At 38.6% G+C, this 22,132-nt stretch overlaps 1 protein-coding gene across 1 annotated transcript; it reads left to right on the forward strand.

The window, feature by feature from the left end:
• The first annotated feature begins 6,583 nt into the window (after positions 1–6,583).
• On the forward strand, positions 6,584–21,453 carry LOC140930417 (uncharacterized). Its single transcript, XM_073380102.1, has 7 exons — positions 6,584–8,470; positions 9,507–9,614; positions 11,686–12,377; positions 13,280–13,529; positions 14,930–15,713; positions 17,442–17,464; positions 20,102–21,453. Exons 1-7 carry the CDS (start codon positions 7,076–7,078, stop codon positions 21,149–21,151), a joined length of 4,302 nt encoding a protein of 1,433 aa, XP_073236203.1. The 5' UTR covers positions 6,584–7,075; the 3' UTR covers positions 21,152–21,453.
• The last annotated feature ends 679 nt before the right edge of the window (positions 21,454–22,132 follow it).

The raw sequence follows: 22,132 nt of genomic DNA on the forward strand, positions 1-22,132 counted from the left end.
TATATGTCAGAGTCATTAATTACCCAGCATTTTGCACTGTAATTGGTGTAACAGATTTTATGATACACTGTAGGTTAAGACAGGATGCAGGTAGATTTACTTAAGTTGTCCTTCCTAAACAAAACTTAATTGACCATTTTTAAATCCCTCATAATACTCCCTGTTTGCCTCCCAGAATTTGCATAAGTTATTGTTTTCAAATAATGCTCTTGGAAATATGCAGTCCTCCAACATGCCCAATTAGCTTTTGGAAACAATAGTTTATGCAAAATTGGGTGGGGGGTGTTGGGGGTCAAACAGAGTGTATTATAGGGGATTTGAAAATAGAGAATTTGGGGTAAACATTTTTGGAAATTACACAAAAAGAATGCTGCATCAGACAAGCAATTGCTCTTTGATCAAATCCGTAGGGACAGATACTATTGCATTCCCAAAATAACTTGAGGATCATTAATTTTTGAAGTTTGGATCATTTCAGGGATTGTACACATCATTCAAAGCTTATGAGTACTTCACAACTATACCTAAAATTACAGGTTCTTAATTGACAGTGTCACGCAATGGGTTGTTGTTTTCACCCTGAAATTGTGCATTAAGAAAGTTTGATATATTTTAGTTCACATATCTCATATCCAGGGTGTAATCAATCATTTCAATCATCAGGATATATTTTTCTTGGCATTTTTAGTTATATCCAACTTTCATGGTCTTGGTGCAGGAGATTATAAATATATATATAAACTATCCCTGGTGACCAAAACTCCTTATTTACATTTTGGTTAGTGCCTAAGGTGCTCACATTCAGTTGAAAGTTTTGTGTAATTAGAGAGCTTTAGATTTGAGGATGAGGATGACTACAGTTTTGTATGAGTACGAGATTTAACTTAAAGGTTTCTCACGTATTCTCAAAAAATATTCAACCTAGAAACCTTCACTGTACTATTTCTCACCTGAAAAGTTAGTGGGGTTGTTTTTAATGGAGACGGTTTAGCCCTTGCCTGGTTGCAAAATGATCAAGCTTCTAAAATTTTGATTATTTGTTCCTGCCACTGTGACATTCTCGCTAAAACTCGTAGCATTTTGTTTTGAGGAAATCTCATGCTTGTAGTCGTCCTCATCTCAGAATCTAAAGCTCTCTATTAAACTGCCCCCAGGAAGAGAGGTGCTATATCAGTTGATCTAATATCAAGCTGTATAAAGCACGGGTTAGTTGCACCAACTTATCTATCCACTTTATTTAAATGCAGATTTAGCATTTATAAGCAAAATATCCACTGGAAATAATTCTGACCTTGACCTCCCAAAATGTAGATTGGCTATAGATCAGTGCTCCTTATGCTTTCAGAGGCTGAAAGAATTTTAACACCCTCCCTAAAGGCGTTTACATGTAAAATGTAGATCAAGAATTAAAAGTGTCGAGGTGCAAGGTCTCTGGCCACCTCAAATAAACTGTTGTTATTTTTCCTTTATTTTTGTACATACTGTAAACATCCACATTTTTTTATAATAGTTTTCTGCGTTGTCCATAACTTCCCACTATTATTATCCATACTTTGTACAAGCTTAATTTCATGGTTATATTTGCAAGTATTTTTGTAGTTAGAACAGAATAGCCATGTAAATGGAGTCATATTAAAGTGTATGTACATATGTACAAATGTATGTTTGTGGGCTGTTTTGCAAGGCCGGGTGATGTGACACAGGTTTGGCTGTACATAAGTACTAGTGAAAGTAGATGCGGCTTAAAATTATGTAAATCACCCAAAGGAAATCTGGTCCTTTTTAAATTTCTCAAGAAACTTTGTGACTGTTGTAACCTTTGTTATGTTCATTGATTAAATTGTTCCCATTGACCTTTATTAATATTTACTAACAGAAAGGTAATTTATTTTTCTAAAAGTTCTCAAGCCTTGCTCATCAAGTAATGGCCATTTCAACAGAATATACCAATGAACAGGCCGGTAAACTGTTTTAAAATTTGTTATGTAACAAGTGAATCAGTGGAGATATACTTATACATACAGCTGTACCTCAGTGCATGAGAGAAACTGTTAAAGAAAAATGAGACAAATATTGTACAAAACAACAACAGATCAAAAATTATACACCATTTCTTTACTTGCGTATTTATCAAGGATTATGTTAGTGAATCAATGTGACTCTAGGAACTGCCACCAAATTGAGTGAAACAGAAAACTGACTGTTCAAAACATTTAAAGGACCAGTCATTATTTATGAAAAGGGGAGAGGGGAGGGATAAATCATGGGGGGGCGGTCATGTTTATTTTTTGATTATGATAGGGAGTGGGTCATTATTGAAATATAAAATGACAGGGGGTGGGTTGAAGCTTCATAAAGGCAGAGAAATAATAGTCATTTTGAATCTATTACAATGGATTTTTTTCCTTTCTTCAATAAAGTCGGTTTACAGGATAACGTTTGTGTAAGATTTTTAATCATCAATATCACAAACACTACCAACACCAACAAGAAAAGTAAACATGAAGTTCTTATATCAACGAAACAAAAACAGCCAACAACAGAAATACTTAATTGTCATTCTCCAGACCAAGGTTAGCTAATTGCTCTAGACTGGTTAACAGTCTGATATGAATTATTGGCTGGAAATACCAAGGAAAGACTTGAACAGTTTTAATTTCTTGACTTAACATAAGTTTTTACATCATTTCAAGTCTTTCAATGGTATTTTCAACCAATTGACACAGTCCAAAGCAAAACAGCCTTTTTGACAAGTATTTTTGCTGCTGTTTTCTTGTTTAATTTGTGTGTGTGTGTGTGTTTGGGGGGGGGGGGGGGGGGGGGTGGTCATAGCTTAAAAAATAACAACTGATTGATGAAAATAAAATCCCTCCCCCCCCCCCCCTCCCATACATAAATAATGACTGGTCTCTAAAGAAGGTATAAATAATGCAGAAAATACGAATTGATAGACAAACTTGAAGAAGATTGAAATTTATTATATGGCTACAATAGTATGCATGCTCTGATTGGCTGGTATTTCTTGGTAATGGCTGGGCAGTGTTTTCTTGCAATAACTAACTAGGTGTCCAGGACATTTGCAATCTGTGTTTAACTTGATAGTGGACATGCATCCTTATGAACACCCATGTTATGGTCAATTGACAGCTTTTAAAAAGGGTATCCGCTGACCAGTGTTACCTGTCTGTTTTGCGAGCTTAAATGTACTACTGATTGAGGTGACATGTTTTTTAAAGTTATCCGCTGACCAGTTGTTGGTTTTAATTGATTGCGCACTCGGGTCCGTAATGAAAAGGCCATAATTATAATAAAAAATTTATAAATAAACCTCATCCGTTTGGTCATTACAGGGAAATCTCGGCTTTGATGGATTGACCTCACTATCGCTCAGTCAATACTTAAAAGCCTCGGTCTGAGATTTCCCTGTAATGACCTCACTCTCGATTGATAAATGGTTCATGTATGTATTGAAATAATTTGTGTTTTTTGCTGGGGAAGCTTGTTAGCATAACAGTTCTTAAAAGTTTACCTTTGTTTGTTAAGATATGATGTTTGGGAGACATGATATTTCTTCAACACAAGGTTCTAATTTTGCCATTCCCAAGTGATTTCTCAAGTTCCATAGCAACTAAGGATGAGCAATTGGTATTGTTAGCAAAATGAACAAGACAAACGTGACACCGCCCCTGTTAATTATTATTTGACTGCGTGAAAAATTTCTTACATGCATGTGATAATCCAAAGAAAAATCATTTGCTCACCTTTTAAGAGTCTCCAGTAGCCCAGTGGCTAGAGCATCCGACTATACAGTGCAACCCAACGATGGTTGCCTCCTAAATACATTGAAAACACTTTTTAGACTCTCCAGAGTACTTTTAGGTCTCTAGGAATGCATTCTAAGCAGCGCTATAAAATTTGTACCTGTTCGGTCATCCTAGGAGAACTTGAGTCTTCTCGCAACTAAAAGGGCTTCAATATTATTTTCCCGAAAATTTTGGATGCAATTTAAGGTGGCCCCAACCTATTTATATGCGTGTTGGTTATATTTTTGAATCGCGTTTTTTGGCGGGAACGATTTAACCGATTTCTATGATTTTTGCCATCCTTAATAAAGAATGGTTAAACTTTGAGTGACTTCGGTCCCCGTTATCTTGAAGATATTTTAAAATTTTACCATCAATCAAGGACATTACGGTCATCAAGGTATCATCTACGCCTTGAAGAACCAAATTTTAACATAAAAACCTATTGCCAGCGAGCGTTTTCCGTTGCTGCCCCCGACTATGGAACAAGCTCCCCTTTGAAATTCGAGCTTGTTCTGATGTTAATCTTTTTAAATCTAAGTTGAAAACGTTTCTTTTTAAAAAGGTATATGACATTTAGTTTCATCATATTTGTTTTTGTTTTCTTTCCTTTTTAAGACGTGTACAGTTTATGCTATAAATTCCCCAATATGTACAGTAGTGTTATTTGTCAGCTTGTGATTAATGATATTCTTATGTCCTTTTTTACATTGTAAAGCGCTTAGAACAGCGATGTATAAGCGCTATATAAATTCCATTATTATTATTATTTGAGAAAATGAAAATTACTAAGCCCCAGAGCTCTCTAGTTTTATATCTCCAAGTTTGAAGTCAATCGTGACTGCGGAACTCACTGCACAAAATGCTGGTAAAATTTAACCTTAAAATGCTACGCCTACACAATTGTGAAAGTTGACGCACAAATTGAGGAAAAGTGCCGACGGACTATCTCCTGTCTGAAAGGGTATTCTTACCCAAAGCTTTACTGCAAGGAAACTAAGTAATCAGAAATCTACGGCGAATATAGTTAGCACTACAAGAAAAACAACTTTATGCTGACTGCGGGCTGAGATTAAAGAACTCCAGTCCTTCATTTCGATTGATATTTTGAATTATATCTCAGTATGACGAAGCGGAAGGCAAAAAAGCGGAAGAAACGAAGAGGGAGAGAGGAGGGTTACTTCCCCCTTCCACGCTGTTCCTGCTCTTCCTGTACGGGAGCAGACCGGAAGAGATCTTTGTACTGTTTGCCAGATTTTAAGGGTAACTGATCAAATAATTTTACAAATACGACTGTTTTCCCAGGCTAATATCAGTATAAAAAACAGCGTTGTCGGTACCGTTTTTTTTTACACAACAATATGTTGAGTTTCATTTTCAGTGATGTTCTTCGGTAGCGGCTATCCTTTTTATTCGTCATGATTTAGGGCTTCGTTAAGCTTTCCCTCTCCCCGAACGTTGGGGAAGAGAAAACGAGGAACGGGATAAACATTCAAAATTGCAAGAGGTTAAGAAAAAAACCAAATAATAAAATAGTAACGATAAAAAAAATTGAAAAATCATAACAAAAATGGTTATAATATCTTAATAGGGTCCTTTTCAATCGTAGAAATATCTTTATTTCAGTGAGTGACAATGATAATGACGTCAATCTCAAATTCCTCTCTCCAGCAAACTATTCTCGCCACCAAGAAAGCCATTTCACTAAAGCCAGCGGTTGTTCTTTTCTCACAGCACTAGGAAAGAGCAGTTATGGAAGAGGGTAAGCTACAGATTCTCTTTTTATTGCCACAATGGTTTATTTCATTAGGTAAAGCTATATCAGGTGTAAAGTATAAACTCATATTTGTATAGGTAATAGCATGATGTTTGTAGTGATATTTGGCATAAATACCACGAGTGATATTTCGAAATTGTTGTAGGTAATATCACGAGCAGTTAGGCAAGTGAAATTTGAGACAATTTTGAAATATCACAAGTGGTATTTATGTCAAATATCACGTACAAACCATGCTATTATTTGTTTATACTACTACCCAAAAAAGGTTTGTAATTTTTACATGTAAGTATGTCAAATTAAGCTGAAATACCACTGCTCTAAGCCAATCAAATTGCAGAAATTTCTCATGTAGTATTATAACAGGGTATATTATCATCTCCGACCTTGCAAAGAAAAATTTATTAAGTCGTATGTTTTCACGCGTGACGAACACGTCGTGTCAAGCACGTGAAGTTGACTTGGGTGATAGGGTCGGTAGATAGGGTAAAGCTAAGCTACCTTTGAAATAATTTTGTAAAGTTTTGGCCCTTTTGATCGAATAACCCTAGCTCTAGGATTAACCTTTCTCCTTCTAAAAAGAGGCCCTTAGTCGTTTTCTTGCCATTCTCACTGACAAGAATTAATATTTAAAGCTTAAATAAACGCCTTTTTTTTCTTTCTTTCTTTCTTTTTTGCATATGGCTTCAGAACCGTTTTTTGTGGTATTTATGTCTGCAAATGGGCAACTAAGCAAACATTGGTAGCTTCAAAGTGAATGGTGACACAAGATCCCATTAAAATGAAATACACTTCGCAACAATTAAACTATTTTAGAGCCTGTCACATCGCCTTCAACTTAATTCCTGAAGGGCTTCGAACCGTCTTCAAACAAGAGTGGGATTTCCTTTACAAGGCAACAGCGTTTGGAGAATGGAAGGACACTCCACAAAATGGCTGCGATTTCTACAACGGAGAATCACGAAGTAGCCACCGAAAAAATTCTCGACTTTTAACAACAATACAAAAGGGAAACACGGCAGAGTGGGACACTGTCTGTCTTTTTTTTGCAATATTATACTCGGATACTATTGGCCGTACACTGAGTCCGGCTGTAAGAAGAGAAGTTGACAATCTTCGACAATTTCGAAACAACATCGTTCACACCCCTGAGGGCAAACTTACTGATGCTGAGTTCCAAGATTATGTTGCAATAGTGTTAGCTGCTTTCACATCATTGAGTCTTCCAATTTATGAGGTTGATGATATTAGAAACCAGACCGACTTTCCCCTGACAGCCGACGTAGATGCTTTGAAAGTACAGGCTTATAACCTTAACGCTGACTTACAAACGAAAGAGCAAGAAGCCTACAATTTAACCTCAGAATTACAGTCGAAGAAGAAAGAAGTTGAGACCCTAACTCATGAAATCAATTCCAAAGTCGAGTCTTTTTGTATTCTTCCATTTAAGCCATCACATCCCATCATCAGACGTGTAAACGATGTCACAAGAATCATGAAAAAACTAGACGAGCTGCAAAATGACAGCAAAGGAGTCATCAGCACCGTCTATTTATCAGGGATTCCGGGCTGTGGCAAAAGTCAAATCGCTCGGCAAGTGGGTCAGGAGATCTTCGACAAGAGGTGGCGTGAAGGCGAAGACCTAACATTTGTTGCAACCCTGAATGCAGAAACACTCGATTCACTTGCAAAGTCCTACTGTAGACTGGCCAGACATTTTGGGATTACAGATAACGCTTTGGCTAACCTAGAGGCTTCGAGAAACCTCCCTGAAAAAATCGAGTATCTAAAGACATTAATTTTTTCTAAGACAAAACAATTCTCTAACTGGCTGATAATTGTAGATAATGTTGTCGACCTATCTTCGGTCCAAGGTGATCTGCCTCCTAGCGGCAGGAAGGAATTGGGTCATGGTCAGGTGTTAATAACTACTCAAGATATCAGTTCAATACCCGTCAATGCTCCTCTTACTTACCATGAGTCTCTCAGCAAAGGAATGCATCTAGATGAAGCAGTGAACCTGTTACGACACGTATCCAAGATCCAGAATCAAGAAGAGGCTGAGAAGGTTGCTGAGGTTCTTGAGTATCATCCACTTGCTTTAGTAGCCGCTGCCTTTTATGTGCAAACCGTTGTGGTCAATAGTTCTCCAAACTATTGTTGGGCAAACTACCTGCACATGGAAACACCTCGCCGCCTTGGATTTCCTTGCCATATTTCATTGGCCGTCGAAGAGCTGATTAGAAGTGATAGATTTTTTAAACACCTGTTTACTTTACTTTCCCTCCACGCACCCGAACCGCTAAACGAAGGCGCAGCAATAAATCATATTATGAACATGGAAGAATGTGTTGATGAAGTGGATGAGAAGCAAATCCGCACGAGATTCAGAAAATGTTCGTTGTTGCTGTATGAACAGCTTTCTGGAGGGAATGTCGTTCGTGTACACCCGATTGTTCTTGATGCTATCAAAAATGTGATAGGTGCGTATCCAGAGAGTCAAACGCCACAATTTCCAAGTGAGATTAAAGCACGAGGGCGAAAAGCAATGCTGGCCTACGAAAATGCTTTGAAGACTGGAAACGTTAAGGTATACCGTGCTCGAATCATGTTCATAGGTCAAGATCGAGCAGGCAAGACTAGTTTGAAAAACTCTTTCTTAGGTCTTTCATTCGATCCCAAGCAGCAGAGCACTGACGGAATTGAAGTGGACTTGTCAAAATTCGAAGTCGACGTCGATCAAGTAAGCAACTGGAAATGCACTGATGAAAAACAAGGTGTGTCTAAATTTGTACCCGATCTTGTGAGAATGGTAGCTGGAAAACTCGAACAAGAAGAAACAAAGGTGGATCCAGCTCAGGATGATAAAAAGGAGAAAACAGTGAGTCAGGTTAGTGTCTTCAAATAAAGACTTACAAAATAAGACGTAGATATCGATTAACAATTAAAAAGGCTGGTTTTCAATAGCAACAGAGTGTAGAACTTTATGATCTAGTGAAAACAGCGTTCTAATTCAGCTTACGACTCCGTCGTTTACGATCAAGTGAAAACTAGGTTGTCGCCAGCAGAAGCGGAAGAACTAAACCAATTGCCAAGCGAGTGAACGTGTATTGTGATTGGTTAATCCATCCGCTTCTGCTTTCGACTCCGCCAATCTGGTTTTCACTAGATCGTAAACGACGGAGTCATAAGCGGAGTCGGAAGAAAATGGAAACGTTCTGATTCTTCCGACTACGATTTGGACGCGCTTATATATAACTCTCTGCTTACGACTCCTATTTTTTATTTTCTCTTAGTCATAAGCGGTCTTAAGATTCCGCTTACGACTCCGACTCCGACGCCGTCGCTCACCTAGCCGTAACAGAAACAAAATGATAGGTTTTTAACGTATCAAACACGAGAAAGAGTGTTCGATGTTTCATCGGCCGAAACAATAAAGCGTGGCTGCCGACGTAGTAGACAGTTGGACTTAAACACTCTGTCAAGTCCTTTTTATGTAGCTTCTCTAAATATAACCTGTCATGGGCTAGTAAAAAATATTAATAATAAGAGAGGTACTGATTGCATGATTTTCGCTGGCTCAGTTATTTTCACGTCAATGATTTTATGAGGGTTCACTGGTTACTCCGTGACGAATTTTAGAAGAAAATGTGACCGTTCATGTCTGTCTTATACTGTTCTTTGTCGCATAAATAGAATGCGTCAAAATTCTCATTAACGGGTATGGGTCACTCGTAAACGGAGTGGACGTCAGAAAATGTGACGCCTTTGGAACTAGACCTTTACCGTCACAAACATCATTTTTGGGATACAACACTTGAAGTGATCTCTTTGCTACTCATAGTAATCCTCAGACAATCTGAGAATAGTCCTTATAAAAATGCCAGAAAGTAATGTGTTATTTGTCATTTTAACTAATCTTTTAGTCAGTTGGATTTGACGGTCCCGGTCCAAGAGAACCTGAAAAACAAGAAGCACTGATGGGTCCAAAACGTCAAGTTACATTGGCAGAGGATAAATCTCAAATAAGTCAGGTCAGTGACCACTTCCTCCAATTAACTTTATGGTTATATGTAGAAACTTCATTATTGGAACAGCGTGGCAGCTGGAAGCTTGTGGTGTCATGTGTAATATAGGACCCAGGGATTACGCTATTGTTGTTTTGAGCATTTAAAGTATGATTTAGTAGAACGATAAAGGGTTGCTGAAGGGATCGATCACTGAAAGCTGATTGTTCGATAATAATTGGCAACAACCATGATATGTCCTGTGATGTTATAGCGAACCATAATAACATAACAGTCTCCGAACTCCCAAAAGAAGCCGACGTGATTAAAACCATTCCACAATTTCAAAATGCACACCCCCCCAAAAAAAACCTCTTCACTGCATTGTTTCCACGCGTCACTTACTCCGGTTTTCTCAGTTTAAAGGCTTGCAAACATTCATTCTCTTTAGAAGAGCCGCCATCTTTACGCATGCTGTTAGGATTGATGGGGCAAAATCAATATCACATGGTGTTTGTCTGGGCGCAAACCGACAAGTTTGCGGTCGAGTTTGTTTCTCCCCCTTGAATGAGATAACCATTTCAGTATTGTTGTTGCTACTGCATACAAAATGTGACAATGATCACTTCTACCCATAATTTGCCATTATCGTCTTTAAGGTTAAAAGTTCTTTACTTTCTGTTGTCTATGGCCCGTTTCAAATGACGTCTTTCTACTGCCCTGTCGAACTCAAATGAATTTGACCCGGCAGTTGCATGGCAATAGCACGGGAGTGGTTTCAAACGATGAATTTGATTCATTCGCGCCAAATTCAAAATAAAGAAAACGTCAAACTGAACAAACCTTCCATCCATCCAAAATGGCGGACAGAAACTCAAGGGAAGATCGCAATCGGAAGAAATTTGCTTTGCCGGAGACAATTTTAAACGCCAGACGGCAACGGCAGCTGATGCAGTACTGTCCATTTTAAATCATTTTATTGCAAGGAGAAGGTTAATTCTTAAAGTATGCGCTTTTGCTCTCCTCCTGCTTTCCTTTCACGAAGGCAAGAAAGATGTCAGCTAGATTTCCGTCCCTTCTTAACTGTTTTATTTTTCTTGCTGGCCTCTTCGAGTCTTCTTGTTTTCTCTCTTCTGGGCCGCTCTCCGTGTCATAACTTTCTTGTTCGGAGTCAGTTTCTCTATTATTTCACAATCTACTTTGTCTTCTTCATCAGAAAATTCAGAAGTAGAGATTGTGTACGGACTTGAACTACTTTGACATTTTGCCGCCATTTTGTCAAAACCCTCATCCCAGAGCCCGCCACGGTCAGCTACAGCATGCGCAGTCAGGCACAGTAGAGTCAAAACGCTTAAACATATACATTTTCGTAATTTATGAATTGAGTTCGGCACGGCAACCGAAACCGAGCCGTGTCACTGCCGTGTAGCACGGCAGGCCCTGTCGAGTTTAATTGCCATGTCGACCTAAATTCAATTTGCTGAACTGAATGATTTCAAACGTCGCGCCACCGTAGGCTCAATTTCCGCCGTCTCCCGGGTCCGGTTTTTGATCCTCCCGAACAGCGGCTGGTAATCGAGCCTAGCCACCTCCGTGCCAAAGTCGAATTAATTCTATCAATTGAGTTCGGCACGGCAGTAGCACAACGTGTGAAACAGGCCTATGTCATTTTATCACTTGTTGCGCCCTGTGAAGCCACTTGACATTGCCCTTATCCTATCAGTCCCTAAGGGCGTATTTATTCATTTTTTTATTAAACTTGAACTTGAACTTGAAGCAAGGAAATATGCTCAGACAAGATTTTTTCGTTGATTTTGATTTATTAGCACGGTCGTATTAGTTATGTCATTGGCAAGCAATATTTATTGCATAATTTTGTATTGACTGCGTAACAAGCAGCGAAAGGTCAAATCAGACAGTTCTGATGCTGCATCAACCTTCCATTAGCAAATCAAGCAATAAAGTTTGGATCTTGAGAATAAATCAGATTCGAGCATTTTGGTTATTGACACCGTTTTTTTTTCAATTATACGGGGCGTTAAACTTAATTTGCTGCAACAACTTCTCACTGATACTCCTATTTCAAAATTTGGTTTAGGGTACTACTGAGAAAGGAGGAGAAGGGAAAACAGAAGCAGCTGCGATACCTGAACTGAAAATCGACCCTTCCTTACCTCCAGAAGAATTTATGGAACTCCTTGTTCAATATCTGGAAGGTTTAAATCTTGACAATGACACCTCAGCAGTTGAACACCACATGGACCTTGATCTGTGGGACTTTGCCGGGCAACATCTTTACTATACATTTTGCCCAGTTTTCTTCTCGTGGCGGGCAGTTTACTTACTGGTTTACAACCTCAGCAAAGGATTAAATGAAATTGCGATGCCATGTTTTAGACGAGGATTTTTTAACATTCCCCTTGAGAACTCAAATCGCCAAACAAATTTGGAAAATTTGTTGTCGTGGTTGGTCACCCTCAGCTCAGTTTGCTCTTCAAAGCCAGAAGCGAATGAAAGAACACCATCAGTATCAGATCTGCTCTACACTCGCCCACCAGTGTTCATAGTGGGAACACATGCGGACAGAAAACAGGATCAGGATGTGAAAGAGATGGAATTACAAATAACGAAGGAAATTTCCGAAAAAGACTACGAAAGTCACGTGATCCGCCCTTTCTTTTCAGTTGATAATACGCAAGGATCATCTGATGAGGGGGTCGCTGCACTTCAGAAAAAAATTATCGAAGTTTTGAAGAAAGAACCATATATGGGGGAGGAGATACCCCTAAGGTACACTTATTTTCAGTCCAAAGTAATACAAAGTAAACTTAATTTTCTTCCTAGTTTACACTCTTTTTTTTTCTAAGAACCTTTTTTCATAAGAACGTTTAGCCTGAAATTTGCCAAAATATTAAGAATATGCTAAGAACATACCGGCTCAGAGAAGAACAATTTGTTTTTTACTGCTTTTACTTTCCTAAATCCAGAAAATCGGAACACTTTCATAATTTCCTACATGGAATCAGAGTGCATGTAAAATTATGTTCTTTCATCACATTCTTATTGTGTATGGTCAATAACACATTTGCACTGTACTTGTTCAATCCATTAATGTGAAAAATATAATCACTGTCTTTAGAAAAGTGTCACTAGCACAATTTCCGTTATTGAAATTTAAGAAAATCTGTAACAACATTTCCAGGCTGAAACTGCCTAGAAAATAAAAACGGTCCAAACTCGAAAAATGGACGTTCTTATTAAAAAAAAAGAGTGTATTAAAGCTAATGGTTAATTTAACTAAAAAGTAGGGTGATACAAGCGTACTGATTACAGTGTTAGAGCGGCTATTATTGGTTGGTCGTGGTTTGAAACCCCTGTTTAAAGAAACTTTCTTGCTGCTGTTGCGGCCTTCTTGAGAATGATGAACCCCCTTTTGAGCTGCCTGTGTGTGGATCATGCTTAACGTTGCCTGTTGACCCAAGGCGGACACTAAAAATATTTGTGTCCGTTTTTGTATAAACCCTTTAAAAGCTCCAAAATAACGAATCAGTAATTTCTGTCTCATTTAGAAAGTCTAAATACTTTTTTCATATAAATACGTTTCATACTTATTAGTGCAGTGGCACAATTGCTTCAACTTTGAAAGAACTGCGAAAAAAGGTTCAAATTAAATTTTGATATTTGTTTTTCAGGTGGTTCAACTTCGAGAAGGTTGTACAAGCTTTGGCTGCTGAAAATGTACATTACTTGAAACTTGATCAACTTAAAGGCATCATCCGGAAATTTTGCTTCATTGAAAATGAGGATGACGTCGTCGCTTTGTTGGATTACTATCATGACATCGGAAAGATTGTCCGGCACCACAACACAGTCGTACTTCGGGCCAAATGGCTGATTGACATCTTCAAAAAGCTTGTAACCATTTGTCCCTTTGATGACTCGGTAAGAACAAAATGTCAAGTGCATGTAATACTGTTAGGTGAACCCCCTAGCTAACCGTTTGGCCCTGTCTGATTTCATGTGACTACAGAGTTATGGTCTGAGTTCAGGTACAGGGAAGGATTAGGGCTGAGATGGCTTTAGCTGCCCCTCTCACACCCTAACATATTTACAAGAAATAACCTTTTTTTAATTTTGGCAAAGGTAGGATTGAGATTCGAAATTAAATCGATTCTTGACCTGCACACACATTTCAAGCTAACTGAGCTTTCAATACACCCACTTTTCATCTTGCCACCTTATAGTAGAAAAGAAACTTTTCACCAAAGGAGAAAAGAATAAACTCCTTATAACGTATTCCTCAAGGGGAGACATTGTAAGAAACGAAATCAGCTCTACGGCAAACAAAACGATACAAAACAATATTGCCTTTTGACACGCAGTACAGTCCATCTATGCTCAACCCCCATCAAGCTGTTATGAAAAACTAGTTCGCTCAAAAAATCCTCAAGAAATCTCCTCTAATATCCTAGGGAAGAACGGATTGTTAAAAGACATTCTTGTTAAAGCAAAACTAAAAAGCAGTGGTCTCGACTGTTGTGCTGGCACCAGAGGCATCGCTGCCCTCCCTCTTTCAACAAACTTCTTAAAACTTTTCTTCCAGTGTATATTAGAATAGTAATTCTTTCTTGTAGAGTAAAGTCCTTTTTTGGGGTTCTGAGATGGTTTATCGGGCAAAGTATTCTTTTGACGAAGAACCACAAAAATAGATAAGGATGCTTCGTGGAGTTTTTAATAGGTGTGAAATGTAGTAGCCTATCTAAAACCAAACAGTGAATGAACAACCCGTGGAAGCCACGCTTTAAGTTGTAGTTCCTAGGGCACTGAGAAAATTTTCTCCCTTCACACGAACAATCAATGAATGGAACTCCCTTCCCGTGGATATTGTAAATACCACCTCTGTAGATAGTTTTAAATCTAAGTTAATAGGTTTTAATATTCCAGTGTATTAGGTTTATTCAGTTTTCATTATCTTAGTGCATAATTTATTATGTTTCTTTTGTCATTCAGTTGGTGTGATATCTCGTGATTTTACCGACTGGTAGAATTGTAGATGTAGGTTCTTGAAGAAATTCATCAGGCTAGTGAAGTTAAACAGTCGATTTAAATGTTCTTAAAAGCCTTAAATAGGCTTCTGAAACACCTTCAGAAGCGTATTTAAGGCCTGTGACACTTTTAATGTTTTTCAAGTTTTGATAAAGATGGCTGACAGTCATCGAAACTGTCAGCATCAATAAGACGTTAAGACTGGCTATGCTTTAAGAACATTTAAATCGACTGTAGATGAAGATGTAGATACAGATCAGGCTTTTTTATTTGCCGGGTGCTGTTCGTTTTTTTAGGAACCAAGTCATTCCAAGTTGTGGAAACAAATGGAGAAAACAGGTGTCCTCGATATGGAGCTTGTTAATCACGTGTTTTGCAATGAGTTTCATCAGCACAAGGATGATATTTTGGACATGATGGAGCAGTTTGGACTGATCGTCAAGTTTACCAAATCTCCAGGAAAAGACATTTACCTTGTTCCCTGTCAACTTCGAACACCTCCTGACGCCCTTGGTAAAATTGAGCCTTTTCCTTCAGATCCTTGTACATTATACCTTCGTTTTCTCGGAAGTTTTGTTCCTTATGGTTTTTTTTCTCAGCTTGTGTCACGATGTGTCACTTGGTGCTGTCCAGCTGGATCTGAACTGCCTAACTTGTACGATGGAGCATCTCGATTCTTCATCGGAAAGGAACAAAATCACCAGTTGATCCTTGTATGCAAGAAACGATTTATCAAGATCATTTTGAATGAAATACAGCGAGATGATTGGCCATGTGATGGTGGGGCGAAAGTGCAAGACGTGGCTATCAAAGTGCGAACATTTCTGGAACACACAATGCAAACTATGTCACACGAGCTGTCTGGGTTTAAAAACTTGGCTTATGAATTGTGTGTTGAATGTCCGTTTTGCCAGGAGAAGCAAAAAAAATGTGACTATCATGGCCAGTTTCTTTGCCCCAACGAGTACTGTATGTGCCTTCTGAAAGTTACCGCAGATGGGTCATTTAAAAACTGCACTAAGAGCTTTGTCTGTGTGAAACCGAAACTTCCTCAGCTCCAAAGATGGTTCCCTGTCAAAGGTGAGGCTGACATGATACAACAACAACATTAACAACCCTTATTTGTACTCACTTTTGTTCTACAAGAAATTAAGATAATGAAAATATTAAAAATAAATTAGAGTACTGGCTGCCTGGAATAACCATAGAGGCCAGCGGAGCCAGTCAGCCAGTTGACATCCGCATCAAATAGAAATAAATTGATAAGGAAACTGATGGCTGAGTTGCCCGTTATTAAAAAAAAAAAAAAAAGACTTAGAACAATCGGACCTCACTTTAGCCTGAAATTCATCCGATTGCTTCGAGTCGTTTTCTCCTCTCAACAACGTCTGAATCGACCGGCCGTTAATGCCGTCCAGTGACGTCACTCACTACCCGAAAACCGGGTAGTGATTTTGATTGGTTGATTGTCTAAACATTCGCATAATTATGTATAATCATGAAAAATTTTAGCGGGATTGTCGCTTGAGATTCAGCGGATCGCATCCCTGGCTTTCTTTCGTTTAGTTCAAACATTTCGATAAGCTTAATCTTTATCTTAAACAGCAAAATTTTCCTTGCCTTGGAAACTGAAATGATAAATTGAACTGCGAATGAAGAATCATTGCGGAGAGTCGGTAGGTTTTTCATTTAGAGCCGCTTTGTGGTTTCGGCGGCCGGTGATTTTGTTTACGCGAAGTTTTCTGAGATCAATGTTACAATTCGACCTTCTTGCTATTCTTAGCGTCAAGTGTAATGGTTCTGTTAGCTTTTCTTTCTTGTCTCCTTGTTTTTTTTGTTCTTCGTTAAGGACCAAATAGCTTCGTTTCAATTAAAGCAAATCATTGTGTTTCTGAACTAGGTGTTCCGTGTGTGTGTTTATTTCATTGCGTGATTAAGACCGACTAACCGAGTTTGATTCTAGAATTTAGTACAACCGGTTTAGAGTTGTACTGCTGCAGTTGATAGTTTGAACGTTAAACATGAATTACGATCGAAAAAAATAAAGCAATTCTGTATCATGCAGACATTTCCAAACGATATTTCTCGGTTTGGCATGTGAAAATCGTGTTTTACTTTTTGTATGAATTAAAGCAAAGGTCAAGGAGTAGTGACGTCACTGGACGGCATTAACGGCCGGTCGATTCAGACGTTACTGAGGGAGTAAGAACGACTCGAAGTAATCGGATGAAATTCAGGCTAACCTCACTTGAGAGAAACCTTTTCTTTACGTGCAGTTTTGTTGCAGCTGGTAACTTACTCAATTCTTGCCTTTTTATAAGGCGGTTCAGCTATAACACGCACGAAATTGTAGGCCTTGTTTCAGTGTAACGGTGGACAAATGGTGAGCACTATGTATTGAACAGTCCAACTAAATTTTACAAGGTAAATGTTTTCCAGTGAAGGCCGGCATCCTCTATCTTAGTCCTTTGTTCTGCTAGCCTTTTCATTCCTTACATATGTTAAAAGGTCGGCCAGTTTAAGCTGAGGTGACGACGTACTATGTTATTTATTTGAAGTGAGACCGTAAAGTGAGTGAGGTATGGGCCGATTAGAAAATGGTGAAAACAAGGTATAAAAGTAAACATAACATATTTGAGGACTGATATGTTCTGCTTGGATGTACTGCTGGTCATTTTCATAGTGAAATACTAAATGTTAATTAGGGAGAACACTTCAAGTTTAAGGCTTCTCATAGATATTATTATAGGTTCTCTTTGATTTAGTTTTATGTTTTACAACTGTTTTGTTTTTCTCTTCTTGTTGCAGCGGATGAGGCCAGGTTTACGGAGGTAATGAAACATTTTGTTTATCAAATTAACTTTTCTTTGTATCTTAATAATTACACTTTCGATTAACTGATTTTTGATTGTCAAAATTTGGGGTGCTAATTATCTCAAGAAATTTCCTGTAGTATTCTTTCATGAGGAAGGCGGTGAAAACGAACGTTTTACAATAACTGAATCACTTCTCGCGCGCTCATTGGCTAATTTTCATCATCAATGAGAGAACAGACACATAAAATTTTAATTTATGCAAGACGCGGTCATTTGCCGAACGAATGCCAAACTTCTATGTTTTTCTTTAGTTTAGTTTCGAAAAAGATTCACTTTCTGTCTGCTTAGGAAAATAGCCAGATAACCCTGATGCAAGACTTGCATCCCGTTTGAATTCTCTACAAAAAGCTCAAGCAGAGGAAACTGAACAAAAACGCGTAGTTTCCAAAAGCGAAGACGAATTGATGGAACTTGTATTGCTTCAAAACTGCGAAGGATTCAGATAAGCTTTTAACATTCATACTTAGTTTTAAAGGTGAAAATAGAAAGAAAACAATTCTGAAAGTCTAGGTTATTCAAAATAAAGACAGATTACAGTGGTTTTCTTTTGACAAGTACCGAGTGTTTTTCAGATTCCTTTTAACGAAAGGAAAACAAACGTTTTGTACAAAACTTTGTGAAACTTTGTAAGCTTCTGGTAAGTTGAATTGAAGACTACATGCGTATAAAACCCATTTTTTGGTTTGAATGAACGCAGTTCATATAGCTGAATGGTGTTCAGGACGAAAAATAAGACTTGAACTGAAGTAAACAACAGTAAGACGATATCTGTTCGTACTGTTCGGTCAGCAACTTTTCAAAACTGCTTGGCTAGTCGCTTCACAGACAGCTCCATCGTACATCGCTTCGCTTTGCTCGATTATTTTAACGGCTCCAAAATCTTTTCTTGGGATAATTTCTAACCTTGGGCTAGTTTATGACTTTATAACACCCTAAAATGGCTTTCATTATTCGAGACAATAAATATCGCTGACTTCATTCTTGTTCTGAATAGAAGTTTGGAAAACAATTTATTCCTAATTTATGCGGGGCAGTGGCCTGACTCAACCTGTCAAATTTTAGCCAATGAAACTCCCGTTGTTTGTCTTCGGTAGCCAATCACCAACCGAGAAAAGTTATTGACAATAACATTACGCTTGTTTAAAAAAGTCATAAATTTTCTTGCCTTTTTTTCATTTTTAAAGGCAAATTTGACTTTTCCGAGCTTTTGTTATTGTAAAAAACAAATTTACGCCAGTTTTTTATATGTCTGCCCTAGCTCTTATTGATGATAAAATGACGGCACAACATTGTCAAAGTTGTTGTGAATCCACGAGCGGTACTTTGACAATGTTGTGACGTCATTTTATCATCAATAAGAGGACAGACATAAAAAAACTGGCGTCAATTTGTTAATTCGAAAGACGAGCGGTTAGCGCCTTAGCTCTTGAAAATTCTAAATAGCGTTATTGTCTTCGTTAGTATCGTCAGTATCGTTATCGTTAGTATACCTTTTTCATGTTTCCTGTAAAAGCAACTTAGCTACATAGCGCTTGTTGCGACTATGACGTAAACTTTGAGCGACCGTTACGGGAATTCAAATGGCTGCATATTTTTTAGTCTCTGACAAGTTAGTAATAGAGCTAAGTTAAATTCAAAGTTAAGTTTAGAATAAGCTAACTGAACAAATGTTACTCGACTGAAGTTCGTGAAATTTGAAGAACAAGCCCACTAATTTGATGGGTTGAGAGATAATAAAGTGCAGATTTTTTACTCTCTGGTAAACGCCTGCAAAATCTAAAGTGGTAGTTAAGCTTAGAAAAAGTTGTTCTTGGATTTCAAGATGGTTTGTTGTCATTCGCAGGTTATTCAACGAGGTAATGTCACTTCGCTTGACAGTAGCTTGCTGATCTCGTGCTGCAGTGCTAAAAATTCTTGTCTACTTTGGTTGCCTAAGATTTTTTTTTGGCGCAAACATCCGTCCGTCCGTTCTTCGGCATATTCGTTTGCGGTCCTTTGCAGTCCTTTGTGGTTAATGTGTTTGTACAATCCGTCAATCGCCCTGAATCTAAAGTATCTTGAGAAACCTAACCATGATCTGTGACCCAAACATTATGCGGGTTTTATTCTAGAAATTGGCCAGTGAGGGTCAAATGGGCCCCCTTCTGTAATTTTAGGGGGCTTTTTTTCAAGAAAGGGGGTCCATGGGTCGGACTCGCCGAACGCTTTGCCGCCATTTTGGAACATTCTGGGCAACTGAAAAAGCCTGGGCTCGAATTAAATCAGAATCCCGGATGTTTGTCTGGTGAAATAATGACTCCAACGAAGAAGAGAAAGGCAACTGAGACAGTAAGAGGCTTTTAAAGGTCAAAGTTAGTTTATAGAGAGGCCGTCAAATTAGTGTTGTTGTCAGTGATGTTTTCGAATACTTTATTTCAAAAAATTTGAGGGGGGGCGCCATTTGACGCGGCAGCGTAGATTTTATGCGGCATTTTTTTCCAAATTGCGGAAATCCCGCAAAGCCGCGCTCTAAAATAAACCCTTATTATGGGCGGACACTCCAAATTGATTGGCTCCTGTGTTTAGTAATTGGATTCCCTATTCTCTCCTTAGGATTTGTCATCACCTAGCACCGCAAGGTCCTCTTCCAGCAACAAATTAAGAGTAACTCTGTTAAGCAGTGAATGGAAGTCAACAAAAGGAGGCTTGTCAACAATTAACAGAGTGCTGGCCATTCAATTAGCAAAACATCCCGGCTTGGAAGTCAGTGTTTACCTCCCTCAGTGTAGTAAAGAAGATAAACAAGTCGCTGCAAGCCAATACAGTGTAAAACTAATTGAAGCCGAACCAATGGCAGCTTTTGACCCAGTCGATTGTTTGTCCTTCTTACCAAAAGACCATGCTGTGGACTGTCTGATAGGACATGGGGCCGTTCTTGGTCGGCAAGTGCAGGGCATAAAACGTGATCATCCTCGCTGCAAGTGGATTCAGGTCGTCCATACCGATCCTGAAGAACTTGCAATGTACAAAGCATATGAAAAGCGCATTTCCAAAGGTCAGAGAAAGCACAAAAATGAGGTTGAACTCTGCAAATTAGCTGATAAAGTTGTAGCAGTTGGACCCAAGCTGGCTGAAACCTTCTCAAGATATCTCCGCCCTAGTGGAAAAGATCAAGATGTTATCAACCTTACCCCAGGCATTTTCTCTGAGTTTTCTGATGTAAAGCAAGCCCCTGGCGAATTAAGTTCATTCAGTGTTTTAGTGTTTGGGCGAAGTGACAATGAAGACTTCCAACTGAAAGGATATGACATCGCCGCTAAAGCCATTGCTGAGTTGAATGACAAGACCTACAAACTAACGTTTGTTGGAGCAACAAGTGGAGAAGAAGAGCAAGTAGCAGAAATGTTACTCCAACAAGGCATTGACCCAAGCCAACTCAAGGTACGGCCTTTTAATGAACGCAGAGAACAACTAGCTGAATTGTTTTGTGAGGTTGATCTTGCGATAATGCCATCCCGAACTGAAGGCTTCGGGCTAGCTGCCCTTGAGGCTTTATCCGCTGGTTTACCTGTGCTGGTCAGTGAAAACTCTGGTCTTGGAAAAGCTCTGGAGAAAGTTACTGATAGTTCACTTGAACTGCGTGGTAAAGTCAGAGGATTCTAGGAAGTGGGCCAATGCAATCAAAGCTGTCCGTGAAAAAGACAGGGAGATTCGACTGAGAGAGACTGAACTTTTACGTGCGGCATATGCAAAAGAGTATAGCTGGCAGGAACAGTGCGATAAACTTGTAAAAATGATGCAAGTTTAACATCTCGTTGGTAGGTAAGTTAAGTAAGTTACAGTGAAACCTATATTAAGCAAACACCCTCGGCGAATGTTCTCAGCTTAATCAGTGAGTAGAAGTCGTTTCGTCACGTTGCCATGGTACCAAAATTTCTGGATCTCAACAAACCGCGATCCTTCAAATATGGCAGGAAAAAAAAACAAAAATTGTATGAATGTATGACTTTCCTGTGAATGATTTCACCCAAGAACAAAACGGTAGCCCATATTTTTCCTCTGTCGTTCGACAATGCAAATGGCCGTCTCTGTCAAGAAAGCTTGTTGAGATCCAGAAATTTTGCTACTATGGTAACGTGACGTCCCACTTCTCTTCATACAGTTTTCGATAAAAAACGTCATATGAGTAGTCAAATACCGTTCAAATGAACGGTGGAACTAATAGAGAGGAAAAGTCGTTACGTCACGTTTCCATGATAGCAAAATTTCTTGATCTCAACAAACCGTGGTCTTGCAAATATTGCTGAAAAAAAAACGAAAAAAATTACATGTATGACTTTCATGTGTATGTTGCGCTCAGGACCGAAACGGCAGCTCGTACTTTTCTTTCATCGTTTACCATGGTAACTTGACGTCACACTTCTCCTCTCTTTTGAGATACTCCCAGAGACTATAGCGATATACGTTTGCATTAATTTGATTCTTTATTGAAGTAGTTCAATTGATCAAAATCCTTTAGACGTAAAACAAGCTGACTTTACAAACAACCAAAAAGATGAAACAAGTTGTAAATCTGATCAACGGGTAGTGAAAGGGCTTGGAGTACTTACTGCAACGTAAGTTATTTCCTTGTAACTGGTTAGA

The sequence above is a fragment of the Porites lutea genome, chromosome 3, assembly GCF_958299795.1.
Source record: "Porites lutea chromosome 3, jaPorLute2.1, whole genome shotgun sequence".
Lineage (NCBI taxonomy): Eukaryota > Metazoa > Cnidaria > Anthozoa > Scleractinia > Poritidae > Porites > Porites lutea.